General features: G+C 40.4%; 1 protein-coding gene across 1 annotated transcript in view; it reads right to left on the reverse strand.

Annotated features, from left to right (window-relative positions):
* LOC135218986 (low-density lipoprotein receptor-related protein 2-like) overlaps window positions 1–16,472 on the reverse strand; it is a 116,255-nt gene that overhangs the window by 28,818 nt on the left and 70,965 nt on the right. Inside the window, exon 6 of the mRNA XM_064255424.1 lies at window positions 2,681–2,815. Coding sequence (XP_064111494.1) covers window positions 2,681–2,815 — 135 coding nt within the window. The remainder of the gene's footprint in view (window positions 1–2,680; window positions 2,816–16,472) is intronic.

Below are 16,472 nucleotides of genomic sequence, written 5' to 3' on the forward strand. Positions count from 1 at the left end.
TAAACTTGTAGTGGTTTGGTCGTACCATAGCCAAGGATCACCTCCTACTTAAGGGGAACTTTGCTGCGAGGGAAGTGCTCCAATGGCTAGCAAAGCATAATAGGTGCCCGCCCTTGCCCTGGTCGCATCCACTGAGAGTAGTGAGTGTTCCAGGTGCACTGTACTCCCAGGCTTTCCATACTCTGCACCTTACTGAAAAGGTGAAGAGATAGCAGGAGAACATCCTGTGCTTCCTTCTATGATGCCATGCCAGTCACTGTTTAAGCTTTCATAAAAAATATAGTAAAAAGCAAAGATCCCTTACACTTCCAATAGTTCAATAGTAAAGAGCAAATATTGTCTGAAAACTAGGAGGTAGAGGCTGTTCTAACATCCTTAGCTTCACCTCAAAGTAGGCAAAAATAAGCAGAGAAAGAGGTGTCGTGTTTGATCTATGAAGTGCATTCGAAAGGAAACCCTCTATCATTGTGCTACCTGCAGAATACCTCTGCATAAAACCCAATGCTTTTGTGATTACCACGCAGGCAGCAGAGACGTATCAGTAGGAGCATCAGGAATGCCTCCTCCCCCTCCTCTTAATCATACAATTTGAACTGCAAGGTCTTCAAAAGAGAGGAAGAGGCATTAGCCATATCAGAAGACTAGGATTGTTGGCGAGTACACCAGATTGCATTTTATATATATGTAATATTTAAATATTTTTATGTATTTTTTAAGCATTGCACTATTTCATGGTATTTTTATGTGATATATGTATGTTTTTAGTATTTTGTTGTGCTTTTATGTGTAATAAGTTTTTTTGCAGAAAACATTTTATGATTATGAATGCAATTTACCATGCATTTGCATTTTCAAAAAATATTAAAAATTATAAGCATATTCATTTTTTTTTTTTTTTTGCACCTTTTTAAATGAAAACAATTTATGACATTTTACAATACGTATGCATAAATTCCTCCTGACTGCTCACACAAATAAGTTTGTTTACTTTTAATTTGTGGGGAGGGGGTGTCATACCATGAACTGTATTTCTTTAAAGAGGAAAATAATAATATTTTCTCTGTGTCTCTGTGTGCAAAGGTATTTTTAAAATTCAAGTGACCTGAAATTCCCCATTAAGTATAAGTTCTCCCTGTTACTCATACGAGTTTGTTTATTTTTTATTGGGGGTGTGCTGTCATACATAGCACATATAGTAATGAAGTATGTATATATCATATGAAACGCAAATTCTTGGTGTGTAGGGAAAAATTAGTTATCCCAGTTTACCTACATTTGTTGATTTTGTTTTTGAAAAATAATTAGTAACAAACAGGTAATGCTTACCAATAACCTACAACTCGTGTGTTTACTATTTTGTATTTGTTTCACTTCATTGCCATTTATATCTAACAAACATAGTAACAGCTTACATGAAAAGAATGGCAATTTAATTTACTTCCGGGATGTATAAAAATAAAAATAAATTTAGGATCTTTGGAAAACAATTTTTGGTGAATTAAGAACAAAAACGTGGCAAACATTTTTCCAACATGGCTAACTACAACTCATATGGATGCTTTACGTATTTTGGTTTTGGGGAATTTTTTAATATATGATCAATTACAACTTATCAGCTTTCCAATGACATTAAATTCATGAACATACCATGAAATATAATGTTAAGGTTACATGGAGCGATAAAAACAAAATTACTACTTTGTAAGTTCCTATGCCCCTTGGGACAGTGAATCTGACACAGACCAAGCTGACGAGGCCGGCATCGTGAAAGAGTTAATATTAAACTGGTACCTGATCAACATCTTGAAAGGTATCCATCTTGAAAGAATATGGAACAGTTGCACAGTTTATGTCTTTTATCTACAAGTGCAATGTAATATTCAATATCCTTTTACATAAATCTATTCTATAGCAACCCAGTATCTTATTAGCATCCTAGTAAGGATATGGAATGGCTGCATATTTTACAAATCTAAAATATATGCACAGCATCTATAATTTGCACACTGCAATATATTTTTCTCACTCTCTATTCAAAAACTGTAAAGCTTCACAAGCTTTGATGCTAAAATCTGAATTAGCAGCCAGTTTTGAAATCCAATTACGAAGCTAACCCCCTCTCCTTAATGGATTTACTTATCACTAATTTATTGTCTTTATGACTGCTCAAAAAAAAGACCAATTTCTGAAAATAAATCACTCTCTCCAGATCTTGTGTCCCCTTCCTTTACAAAGTACATTCATTAACAAATTCACTGAAGAAACAGTTGTGATGATTTCAGCACTCTATATTTTATGAATAAATAAATCATGAAATTTAGGTAATAAAAGCACTGGGGCACTTTCAGCAATTCAGCATTTAAGACAGTGAAAAAGATAACTGAATTGATTGGGCAGCAAGATAAGGAGAAACAGGAAATAAGCATAATTAGCAGTAATAATTAGAGAGCTAGGACAGCAAGATGGAAGAAAGGAAGCAGGAACAGAGGTGCAAGTTAAAAAGTGAGTGCAGCTAGGACCTGAAGAGATGCTGCAACACCAATGTTTTATGAAAATAAAGGTTATACTATTACACTTAACAAAGGCTTCATCATAAGCACTACAGTTTAGCAACATTTCCCTAAAAACAGAACATGCAAGAGAAAGCAGATCAGTTTTTCACATGTGAATATTTGCTTACCTTGACCTGAGCACCTGCTGGGTACTTCATCTTCTCCATATTCACAATCAACTATACCATCACAATAGCAAGCGTATGTTTTACCATCTTCACACAATGCTGGTGCCTGGTCATCACGACAGTGAACTGAAGACACTATTTTTAGTAATAAAAAAAACTTTTAGTCCATAAATGTTGCAAAAAATTAGCAAAAACAATTTAGAAGTTAAAAGTAAAAGATTCCAAAAATAATGTAAGAGCTAGAAGTTTAAGCAGCAATTATTACAGTTATAATGTTTAATTATATTTATAATGAAGATTAAGAATCCTACTTAGATAAGCTTAACAGCCATATGGAAAAAAACTACTTGTTAAGTGAGCTGGAATAGCTGCATATTAACCCTTAAACGCCGGAGCGGTAAATAAAAAAATGACTCCCGTATGCCGGAGGGGTTTGAGAGTGAGCGCGTAAGCGGAAAAAATATTTTTTTCAAAAAATCACAGCGCGCTTAGTTTTCAAGATTAAGAGTTCATTTTTGGCTCCTTTTTTTGTCATTGCTTGAAGTTTAGTATGCAACCATCAGAAATGAAAAAAATTATCATTATCATATATAAATAATGCGATATATGATAGCGCAAAAACGAAATTTCATATATAATTGTATTCAAATCGCGCTGTGCGCAAAACGGTTGAAGGTAACAAGTTACTTTTTTTTTCGTTGTAATGTGCACTAAATTGCAATCATTTTGATATATAACACATTGTAAAACGATAAAAGCAACACAGAGAAAATATTATCACAAAATAATGCATGAATTCGTAACGCGCTTACGTAAACACATATTTTTTTCAAAAATTCCCCATAAATCTAAATATTGTCCTAGAGACTTCCAATATGTTTCAGAATGAAGACAAATGATTGAATATTACTATACTGTAAGAATATTAGCTTACAAATGCAGTTTTCGACCATATCTGACGAGCTAAAGTTGACCGAATGTCGAATTTTTTATATATATATTTTTTTATATGCAATTATTTCGGAAATAAGAAAAAGCTACAACAACGTTTCAAATATTTTTCGTTTTATTCTACATGAAATTGCGCACATTTTCATATATAAAACTCTATGAAATGCCTAATATGAAACGGAGCAAATATTCCGAGAATGGGACTTACGCATTTCGGAGATTTGTGGCGGAGAATCCGCGCGCGGAGGAAGGAAAGTTTTTTTTTAAAAATTCACCATAAATTTAAATATTGTGCTAGAGACTTCGAATTTGTTTCACGATGAAGATAAATGACTGAATATTACTAGACTGTAAGAGTTTTATCTTACAATTGCGTTTTTCGACCATTTCGGCAGAGTCAAATTTGACCGAACGTGGTTTTTTTTTCTATTTATCGTGATTTATATGCAAATATTTCGAAAATGAGAATAGCTACAACCTTCAACTATTTATTGTTGTATTATACATGAAATTGCGCACATTTTCATATATAAAACGTTATGTAACGGCTATTTAAAATGGTGCAACATTACCACAATCGCACGTATGATTTTTCCGGAAGAGTTACCGCGCGGACGTAAAGAAAAATGTTATTTTTTTCATAAACTCCACCATAAAATCGAAATATTTTGTGCTAGAGACTTCCAATTTGTTGAAAAATGAAGGTAAATGCTTGAATATTACTAGATATAGGCGTTTTTAGCTTACAATTGCGTTTTTCGACCATTTCGGTAGAGTCAAAATTGACCGAAGGTTGAAAATTTGTCACTTATTATTTTTTATATGAAAATATTTCGAAATTGATAAAAAGCTACAACCATGGGTTTTGTTTTTTTTTTTTAGTTGTATTGTGCATGAAATTGCGCACATTTTCATATATAAAACTTTATGTAACGGCTAATTTAAAATGGTGCAAACATTACCACAATCGCATGTATGATTATTTTCGGAAGAGTTACGCGCGACGTAAGGAAAAAGTTTTTTTCATAAATTCACCATAAATCGAAATATTGTGCTAGAGACTTCCAATTAGTTGCAAAATTAAGTTAAATGATTGAATATTACTAAAATATAAGAGTTTTAGCTTACAATTGCGTTTTTCGACCATTTCGGTAGAGTCAAAGTTGACCGAAGGTTGAAATTTTGGCACTTATCGTTATTTATATGAAAATATCTTAAAACTGATAAAAGCTACAATCATGAGTATTTTTTTGTTGTATTCTACATAAAAATTCGCACATTTTCATATATAATACTCTATGTAACGGCTAATTTAAAAATGGTACAAAAATTATGTCAAAGTGACGAAATAATTTCAGAGATGTGTCACAGATACTTTTTAGTGCGGCAAGAAGAAATTCGCGCTTGCGCGCCTGCGTAACGATTGTAAACAAAATAACACCTTGATCCGTGAACTCCCAGCATCCCCCAAGGCGCGTGATTCAAGAGTTTTTCGGCTGGTAGGCCTAAAAGTATTTTTCCGCGAATTTTTTAAAAAAACTTTTGTATGTCGACGTAAAATACGTCCAGTCGGCACCCGAGAGACAAAAAATGTCGACGTAAAATACGTCCAGTCGGCGTTTAAGGGTTAACTCAACATTTCTAAGCTGAGTATATGGTAACCTAACTTCCTGACAACTGTGATCTAATATAAAAAATGGTATACACATCAATGGGAATGGGATAACATGAACAAAAAAGACTGAACAATTTTGTGCACTACCACACAGAATGAAAGAAACAGCATTCTGCTAACAGTGAAGCAGCAGAAAGGGGAAGTTTTGGCCCAGGTCACGGACTCTTTCCCATATTGCATGCAAAAATATCACTCTGAGCATCATTATATTCTTGCAGATATATTCAATTAACTTCATTATCAACAACCCCTAACTCGAAGATGGTAGAATCACTGGGAGATGCATGGGGCTGGAGAGAGCTCGGATTAGCAGCATCACAATATTCTACGGACAACTAATGTTTCATCCACTCAAAGCTAGAGCCTGATAAATTACCAGTTATCATCGTAATCATTCAATGCCATTAACCCTAACATGGCCAGAATTGTCGTAATGGCCTGGTCAAAAGACCTGGGATTAGAAGCAATATACATTCCAGTTCAAAAAAAATCCTAGGGTAAGCTGGTGTTCCTACAATTAAAGGGGCTAATATCTCATAAGTTGCATAATAAGTTGTACATGGGCAATCAAAATGTTATGATTGATTTATTGAGGTTTTCATTTAAATCCCACAGTGTAAAATCGAGATTCTTACTGGGTAAAAAATATAAATTCTTATGAAGACAGTCATACACATCCATAGTTAATACTAGATCTCTCATGAGGTCCTCCAGACTTCTAAAAATGTCTATATCTATCTATCTTGAAAGTTCAAATACCAAATGTATAATTAAAGTATCATCCTACATCAAATATACCATTGAATTGGTATTATTAATATAATTTCAAAGTCATCTTAAACATTTTACCATTAGAAATATATAACAGCCAATAACAGAGAGAGAGAGAGAGACGATGATAGGATCGGAAGAGAGAGGAGGATAGCGAGACGACGGAAGAGAGATGAGAGGACCGAGAGGAGGGGGGAGCGGATGAGTGAGAGGAGAAACTGAGCGAGAGAGAGGCGAGGGGGAGGGAGATGAGAGAAACAGGAGAGAGGGACCAGGAGAGAGTAGATGAGGTGGGAGGAACGAGAGATCTGTGAGGAGGAGAATGAGAGATGAGCGAGGAACGAGGGACGACAGAGAAGGTAGGAGGATGAGGCTGAGAGGAGAGAGAGAATAAATTACTTACATAAATACATATATCTTTTCCACAGAAGAGAGAAAGAGAGGACTGAACAATTATGCTTGTCTGTATATAAATTATTTTGCTGAGAGAGAGAGAGAGAGAGAGAGAGAGAGAGAGAGAGAGAGAGAGAGAGAGAGAGAGAGAGATAAAAGAAGGAAGAAATAGAAACACCAATTGTATACCTTATGTAACATTCTACATCAAATTTACCTTAAATTATCATCATATTAATGTATTAATCTTAGAGATTGTATTAATATAATTTCAAAGTAATCCTAAACATTAGTACCATTAAAGGTATATAGGTACATACATACGTACTTCTAACACTTGCAGCCAGGAGAGAGAGAGAGAGAGTTACCACTATGACATACATATCTTGTGGAGAGAGAGAGAGAGAGAGAGAGAGAGAGAGAGAGAGAGAGAGAGAGAGAGAGAGTTGTCTTTATAGTATTTAAAAGAGTGAAATTGAAAGATTATTGTACTTAATTAAGATACTCACATATGAATTTGTAATTACAGTTATAGTATTATTTCTGGGCTCAGCTCGTGTCGCTTGCGCGAAATATCCTTTAATCTATTATTTCTAGGGTAAATGTACTAACACAGGGTCTACCAGAGAATAAATAAAATAAAGAAAGAAAAAGGTCAGTATGACTGACTCGCTCACCCTCTAGGAGGGTGTCGGTATGAACACTAGGCGAGTGAGACCACTACCACGAGCCAAATGCCAATAGAAATCTCCCACTACAAAACCCTCCAAGAGGGGAGCCGTCCCACAGAGGGAGCAGCTCGTACTACTACTACACCATCCCACGCTTGCGACTGCTGCGCCTCTAGTGGCCATCCTTTTCAGTTAGCACTCACGAGCACATGTGCTTTTTTCTCTCTGTGTATTTTGTGCCATTTCTTCGGATTTTTCGATAATGGAGCGTGCAGCTATTGCAGCAGCTAAGTTAAGTACTCAGTATTTACGGTTAGCGAGTCTTTTCCGTCCCCGAGACGGTATTTGCCGTTTTTTAGGTATAGATACGGTTTCTCGGGGGCTGGAAGCATGGCAGCATGGTCCTGCCGCATGTTGGGTTCGTTCTTGGTCTCCCATACCTAGAACATCCCTTATTATTTTACGCTCTATTTTGATTATCCGCCTTTTTACGTCTACTCAAGTTGTTATACGTGTATGTATTTCACCTTATGTAGGCTTTTCTATCCACCACCCTAGTTTCAGGTTCCTTGTATCGGCCCCTGACTAGCTTTGAGTGGTAGACTTGCCTTCGGGCTAGTCGCACACTCCTGGATTTTTTCTCCTGCTTTTTTACCTTCTGTCTTTCATTTTCATTATATATTATATTTTTATGCTTTGTTTTTGTTAGGTTAGTTGGCGTCTGGCTTAGCCTAGGTCCTGGCTCATAGAGCCTTGTCTACCGTTGATCAGTTTCGGTGGCGCTTCCTCATAGCTTCTCTCTGATCAGTTGGTTTTCGCCCTATGGGCCTATATGCTACCGCTTTTCAGTTCTAGTTGCTTCCCGATAGCTTCTCTCTGATCAGTTGGTTGGCCTAGGCTTTCTTGGTTACGTATCTTAGTTTACCGCCTCGTGGTCACTACGTGATCACGGTCAGCCAGGCGCCTGCCAGTCCCCCTTCCCCCTCTCCCGCTCTCCCATAGAGTCGGGCGGGGGTGGGTCGGTCTGTCCTTGCTCGCCCAGCATGCCCGAGCCTGCCTCCCCCTTCCCCTCCACCGGAGGGGCCTGGGAGTCCGACAGTCCCTGACTGGTTCCGACCTCTCCGCTTCTCGGCTCGGCCGGGTGGTACGTTGTGGGGGGCTCTGGCCTTCCCCCCCTCCGTTACTTCCTTGTCGCTCCGGGTTAGCGCGAGTCTGTATGTCATCTCGCCCTTCCCTCCTTACTAGAGGGCATTCCTCCCTACCGGAGTCCTGGTATCCAGCGGAAGGGTATAGTCCACCATAGTTGGACCGGAGCATACAATAGGTCTTTACTAACCGTACCGTATTGCTGAGTTACTACACTCCGCTTCACTGGACCTAGTCCGGTTACTTGCATGTAGGTTTAAGTTATCTTTAAGTTTATCTTAAGTTTCTTAAACCATCCCCACCCCTCCCTTAGTATTTACCGGATCTCTCCGGGATTATAGCCTATTCAGGCGAAGCAGGGAGGGGTTATGCCCAATTTTTTCCGAGCTCCGCCATGTAACGGAGTTCTTTTGTCCTTAGTCTGTAAGTGTTCCCCCTTTAAGATACTCATGTGTCTTCCCACTTACAGGCCACCAACTGTGAGCATCCGGGATGTTTCCGCTACACTTCAGGACCCCTGTGGAACACGAAGTTTGCCGTCCCCATGCTCCATGGCGCGACTCCGCACGGGGACATCCAGGTCTGGTACCATGAGACGTGTACCATATGTACGATCTGGTGAGCCAGCTTTTGGGAAGGCGTAAGTATTCCATCTCCGCATGCCGCTCCGCCTCTTTTACTTCTTAAGTTCTCATCATTACTTTAACTTAAGTGGCATCTAGTTTAAGTTATATCCTAAGTTTTAGTTTTAAGTGGTTCTTAAATCTAAAATATATCCTCTCTTACAGGCTCCGGCAGTAAGAGATACGGCATTGGCTACCCTGCGGGCCTGGGTCGGAGGTTTTGGCAAGAACGCCGCCAAGGGTCAGCCCTACATTCTGGAGAAGCGTTTAGCTTTGTTAATCTTCCCCGGAGGCAAGGCGACTGGATACGTCGATCCGGTAGAGGCGGACCCCTCTATTGCCTTTATCCAACAACAGCTGGCGGCCTCCTTGACTGAACAAGACCAGGATATCTCCACGGATGTCGCAACCCTGGATATAAATGTTGAACCTATGGTAGGTATAGACGACCTGTTGGTCGAGGTAAGTAATGCAGGTACCCAAGGGTCCCCTTGGGGATGACTGTTTCTTCACCCCTGCAACTTCACCATCCTTCCCAGGCTTTACCGGTGATGAGTTATATACTCCTCCAGAGGCTTCGGTTAGGCCTAAGATCAAGTCTCAACATATGAACCTTGACTAAGACGTGCATCGTCCTCGAAGAAGACGTCCTCGTCTTCTTCTTCGCGTAAGTCTCCGGCTCGTAATCCCGGCTCAGACAGGTCTAAAGGGTCTAGCTCCGGCTCAAAGTCCTCAAAGAGTAAGCCTAAGGAGAAATCCCGTACCCCGGGCAAGTATCACCAGTTCCACTACCTTTGGTGCCTATTCAGAGTCTCCCCTCCACCTCCTCAGCAGCTCCGGCTCTGGACACCAATGCTGGCCTGTTGCAACAGGTGGGCGACTTGGTAGGCTCCCTTAAGACGAGTATGGAACATATGATATCTCGCCTGTCGGATAGGATAACTTCTCAGGATACACCTTATAAGCCGGCCTAAGAGAAGCCCCCCTTTTGCTCTCCCTCCCCCAACCTCTAACACTAGTGGATCTCAGCTTCCCCCGTATGACTCGCTGCCCGCTTTCTCCATGAACAATCCTTGGAGAGTAGCGTCATATGCGCCCTTCCAAGATGGTCTCATCTCCATACCGGAGTTTGGAACTCGAAGAATAGAGGACTTCGAGTTCTACCCGGAAGGCCTACAGCCTCCCTTCATAGGCTACGCTAGGCTCACGCCTTCGGCTATGGTTTAGAGTGATGGACAGGGTCACAAAGGAGACAGTCCTCTATTCTCGGGATCAGGCCCAACGTGAATGGCTTAGATGTCTAGATGACATGGACTGTTCAAATACCAAGATCCAACCATTCAAAAGTCCCTTTACCATTTTCACGATGGATGAAGGTACCCCGCTCCCTTTCCTTACCAAGATAGCGAGTCGACCATCTCAGCAGCTCAGAAAGGGGAACCCATGCCTCAGCTGAAAGAAGCAGACCCCACTTCTCCGTTGCTCCCGTCAATTGGAGAATTATGGGAGGACTTGCCTAACACTTTCACAGTTGGCAAACTCAAACCTGACTGTGCTATGGAGCAGTTTGGTGAAAAGCTGCCCAGGCTCCCGGATAGTCTTATTCAAGCGGAGTTTGACTCGAAAACAAGACTAGCCAGGTCAATCAACCTGATGGCTATGTCCGAGGTAGCAACCATGGCTTATGGTTCAGAACCAATTTTTAAGCTTATGACCAAAGCCCTGACTCAAACGGTGCAGTCAGACATGTTCGAGTTTGCCACTGCTAGACAAATTGCAGGAAGCCAATGTATTGCTTGAGGCAACCATTCGGCATGAACCGAATAGGTTACTTTCTTCTAACATCTGGGGCGCAGATCTCTTCCCAGAGGCTATGGTAAAGGAAGTACAAAGCAGAGGCTACGAGGTTGAACCAAAGCCTTAAGGACCGTTGGGGTCTTATGGCTAGGAGAAGGCAAGACTTTGACACCAAAAGGTAAGGGACAAAGGAAGCCTAGACGTTTCCAACCTTACCAAAAGAAGCAGCGCGCTTCCCTCAACAAGTTCCTTACAGTGCCGTTAGTGCAGACAGCTCAGCCTCCACGTCTAAAGGCCAATCACAGCCTATTTATGTGATATCCACCCTCAGCCTCAACCCTCCACCTCATACGCCATCTCTCCAGCTTACATCCAGCCTTCGAGAGTCAAGCTTCTCAGAAGTATGACCGCTCGAACAAGGGAGGCAGAGGTAAGCGGTCCTTTCGTGGGAGAGGATCGGGAGGTCCCCTTCAATAGGGGAAAGCACTTCAGAGGAGGTCGAGGGGGTGTTACCAGAACCAATGAGGAACTTCAGGTAGGAGGGAGGCTGTTTCACTTTCGCCACCGGTGGAACTTCAGCCAGTGGGCTCAGAGCATAGTGGTCAAAAGGGCTGGGTTGGAGCTGTTGACGCAACCCACCTCCAGCCAGACCTTTTCCGTCAACTTCCTTCCAAGGAATTGACAGAGTACGCAGAGGACCTCCTTCAGAAAGGAGCTATAGTCAAAGTCAAGAGATTAAAATTTCAAGGTCGCTTGTTCAGCGTTCCAAGAAAGGCTCAAACAAAAGAAGGGTAATCTTAGACTTGTCCCGCTTAAACTTAGCCATCCGCTGCGACAAGTTCAAGATGCTCACGATCTCACAGGTGCGGACCTTACTTCCCCGTGGGGCCGTCACCACATCTATCGATCTTACAGACGCCTACTATCATATCCCTATTGCAAGACACTTCCGTCCGTATCTGGGTTTTCAAGATAGGAGACCAGACGTTCTCCTTCAAGGTAGTCCCCGTTCGTGGCTCAACGTGGCACCCAGGGTGTTCACGAAGCTAGCGGAAGTAGTAGTGCAACAGCTCAGGGCTCAAGGGATTATGGTAGTAGCGTATCTCGACGATTGGTTGATCTGGGCCCCATCAGTCGAGGAATGCACAGGCCACACTGAAAGTGATCCAATTCCTAGAATATCTAGGATTCAAGATAAACAGATCCAAGTCCAGACACCCCAGAGTCAAACTTTCAGTGGCTAGGCATTCAATGGAATCTATCCTCACACACTCTGTCGATTCCATCCACCAAAAGGAAAGAAATAGCGAAGTCAGTCAAGCAATTTCTAAGTCACAAACTAGCATCGAGGAGAGCTCAGGAAAGAATCCTCGGCTCTCTCCAGTTTGCTTCAGTAACGAACATCCTTAATGAAAGCCAAACTGGAAAGATCTAACCAGGATCTGGCGCTCTCGAGCAAATGTCAGGTCTCAGGGACAAGCTATCCTCATTACCTCTGATTCTAAAGAACCGGCTTCGGCCGTGGGCAAAAGTCAAGAATCTGTCAGTGTCAGTCCCTCTTCAGTTCCCTCCACCAGGGATTACCATCCACACAGACGCTCCTTAAGCGGCTGGGGAGGGTACTCCCAGGTCAAAAAGGTGCAAGGAATTTGGTCACCCCAGTTCCGTCAGTTCCATATAAACGTACTGGAGGCAATGGCAGTCTTCTTGACTCTGAAAAGATTACGCCCACCAAGGTACTCCCACATAAAGCTAGTCTGGACAGCGGGGGGGGGGGGCAGTGGTAGTACATTTGCATAACAGAGGAGGCTCAAGTCACGTCATCTAAATCACGTCATGATAGCCATCTTCTCCCTGGCAGACAAATTCAGTTGGCATCTTTCCTCCACCCACTAGCTGGAGTAAGAAACGTCATAGCAGACGCCCTATCCCGATCAGTACCCCTAGAGTCGGAATGGTCTCTAGACGAGAGTTCGTTCCAATGGATCCTTCAGAGTCCCAGGGCTACAGGTGGATCTCTTCGCATCACAAGCGAACCACACTGCTACCGTGTTATGTAGCCCCCAACCCTGGACCCTCTGGCTTACGCCACGACGCCCTGTCTCTGGACTGGAACAACTGGGAGAAGATTTACGTCTTCCCTCCGTGAATCTCCTTATGAAGGTCTTAGACAAACTCAGGACATTCAGGGGTCAATTGGCTTCTAGTAGCCCCAGACTGGCCGAAGAGAAATGGTACCCCCTGATCCTGGAACTGGGTCTTCGTCCCCTTCGGATGCCCAGTCCCAAGCTCTCCCAGTCAGTACAAACGAAGACTGTGTTCGCTTCCTCAGGGATTCTCAAAACCCTAACTTTATGGATTTCATGAAGTTTGCGGCAAAAAGAGATGCGAATATTGACCCTCAGAATATTCTTTTCCTGGAATCCGATAAAAGGGATTCAACTTTGAGGCAGTATGATGCTGCCGTCAAAAGTTAGCAATCTTCCTGAGAGAGTCTGATATCAGAATCATGACAGTTAATTCTGCTATATCCTTTTTCAGATCTTTATTTGAAAAGGGTTTTAGCAGCTAGCACGATTACGACAAACAAGTCAGCATTGAAAAAGATATTTCAATTTGGATTTAACATAGACTTGACAGATACCTATTTCTCGTCTATTCCTAAAGCATGTGCTAGACTTAGGCCCTCTGTCAGGCCTACGTCAGTTTCATGGTTCTTAAACGATGTTCAAAACTGGCTTCCGAAACCGATAATGACACATGCTCGTTTATGATGCTCCTAAGAAAAACTCTGTTTTTATTAAGCCTAGCTTCAGGAGCAAGAATTTCAGAACTGTCGGCTTTATCCAGAGATCCGGATCATATCAATTCTTCCCACGGGGGAATGCTACTTCTCCGGAACGTAGCTTTTTAGCAAAGAATGAAGATCCTTTGATGAGGTGGGAACCTTGGAAGGTACTACCCCTTCCACAGATGTTTCCCTTTGTCCGGTTTCAACCTTACGAGCCTTTCTATCCAGGACCTCCTCTTCCTCATCGGGGCCCCTCTTTAGGAGGGAAAAAGGTGGTACTTTATCCACTAAAGGCATCAGGCAACAAATCCTGTCTTTATCAAACAAGCCAATCCTGACTCTCCTTTCCAAAAGCACATGATGTCAGGGCAGTAGCCACCTCAATTAATTACTTCCAACATATGAATTTTGCTGATTTAAAGAAGTATACCGGATGGAAATCGCCGACAGTGTTCAAACGTCACTACCTTAAGTCCTGGAAGCTCTGAAAAACCAAATTCCCAGCAGTAGCAGCGGTAACATAGTTTCCCCTGACTCTAGCTAGATTATAGTAGAAGATTCAGTCCTCCTTTCTACCTGCCTCACCCAACAGTTCGTCTATTTCCTGCCTTGTTCATTACATTTACCTTGTGTCTTAGCTGCTTTATGATTGTATAAGTGCCCCTTTTGTCTGGTTAGGGACACTCACATCTGATTACCATACTGATCTCATAGATGTTATCCCCTTATTTTTATGCTAGGGGATACATCCATAATGCAATGGTTACGGATTTTGTATATTAAGTCATATACACATTCCTAAGATATTTTATTTTATCATTGATCAAATATTTATGTAAATTTATACTAATTGCTATTTCTATTTTTGATACTATTGTTTACACAGATTTATTGTGATAGGTAATCATTGTACCTATTTGTATATATGTATTAAATTACCTATATTAACAATAATTAGATTTAAGGGTAATTTAAGCATAATTCTGATTTTGCTTTACTGTGTACTTGTATCTTTTTTAGCAATTATATTCATTCTTTTATTTTGTATCTTTCATTTGAGACCTATTTTGTTTTATTATATTTTATTTTACTTTGTTTACAATCTTGTGCTGTTTCTCTGGTACGATTTCGCGCAAGCGACACGAGGCTGAGCCCAGAAAAAGGATTTTGACGTAAGGAAAAATCTATTTCTGGGCGATTGGCTCGTGTCGCCAGCGAAATACCCCCCCTACCCATCCCTTCGCTCAAGATTGTCTGCTAACTTCAGGATGGCCACTAGAGGCGCAGCAGTCGCAAGCGTGGGATGGTGTAGTAGTAGTACGAGCTGCTCCCTCTGTGGGACGGCTCCCCTCTTGGAGGGTTTTGTAGTGGGAGATTTCTATTGGCATTTGGCTCGTGGTAGTGGTCTCACTCGCCTAGTGTTCCATACCGACACCCTCCTAGAGGGTGAGCGAGTCAGTCATACTGACCTTTTCTTTATTTTATTATTCTCTGGTATTTGTTTGTTTTAGTACATTTACCCTAGAAATAATAGATTAAAGGATATTTCGCTGGCGACACGAGCCAATCGCCCAGAAATAGATTTTTCCTTACGTCAAAATCCTTTTATTATACATATTATAGTATTATTATTGGAAAATATTAATAATAAAAACTTATTACATACATGTACCATAAAAATGATCTCATCTCAGTAAGAGAGAGAGAGAAAGAGAGAGACCATTTTTTGGCACCATTACTTGACAGTTTGACAGCTTCCCAGCTCCAAGCGTCACTGGAGTTATGAAAAGGTAAGGAAACCGATACAGAAAAAGACGAAGGGAAGAATTTTCATTTGAAATTAGTTGTTATTATTATTATTATTATTATTATTATTATTATTATTATTATTATTATTTGATAATATTAATAAATATATGCATCTACCATAAAAATTCTCTCATCTCAGTAAGAGAGAGGAGTTATCCTTACAAGTAAAATGGAAAGGTCATTTTTATCTCTTTAAAAGACTACCACGTACAAATTTTGTAATTGCAGTATTATTATTATTATTATTATTATTATTATTATTATTATTATTATTATTATTAACAACAACAGAAAATATCAATAAACATTTTACATACTAGTACCATAAAAATTCTTTCATCTCGGTAAAAGAGAGAGAGAGAGAGAGAGAGAGAGAGAGAGAGAGAGAGAGAGAGAGAGAGTGTGTGTGTGTGTCTTCTCAAAGAAAATACTTATAACGCTTCCAGCGAAACAGAGGGAGGGAGTTACACTATGACATACATATCTTGTGTAGAGAGAGAGAGAGAGAGAGAGAGAGAGAGAGAGAGAGAGAGAGAGAGAGAGAGAGAGAGAGAGAGAGAGGAGTTATCCTTAATTTTAAAAGAGTGAAATGGATAGATTATTGTATTTCTTTAAAATACTATCACGTAATATGAATTTTGTAATTACCGTTATATTATTATTATTATTATTATTATTATTATTATTATTATTATTATTATTATTATTATTATTATTATTTGAAAGTATTAAAAACATATAGTACATGTACTATAAAAATTCTTGAGTCTCAATAAATGAGGAGAGAGAGAGAGAGAGAGACGAGAGAGAGAGAGAGAGAGAGAGAGAGAGAGAGAGAGAGAGAAATTATATGAACACTTGGTGGCAACAACACAACAGCTTCTCCCCCTCCAATCCCATTACTTGATAATTGACAGATTTAGTACTTGGAGTTAGAGAGAGAAGACTGGGATTTCCTTCATTCTTACATAATTTTTCACATTTATAAACTAAAACCTTACTAATTCACATTAGTATTTTCTTTAATGAATTGATATTACTGCTGTATGAATTAATATTAATATTTGAAAATAGTAAATAATTCATTTATCATACAAAAAATACATACATATCTGTAGGAGAGAGAGAGAGAGAGAGAGAGAGAGAGAGAGAGAGAGAGAGAGAG

This window comes from Macrobrachium nipponense, chromosome 1, assembly GCF_015104395.2.
Source record: "Macrobrachium nipponense isolate FS-2020 chromosome 1, ASM1510439v2, whole genome shotgun sequence".
Classification (NCBI taxonomy): domain Eukaryota; kingdom Metazoa; phylum Arthropoda; class Malacostraca; order Decapoda; family Palaemonidae; genus Macrobrachium; species Macrobrachium nipponense.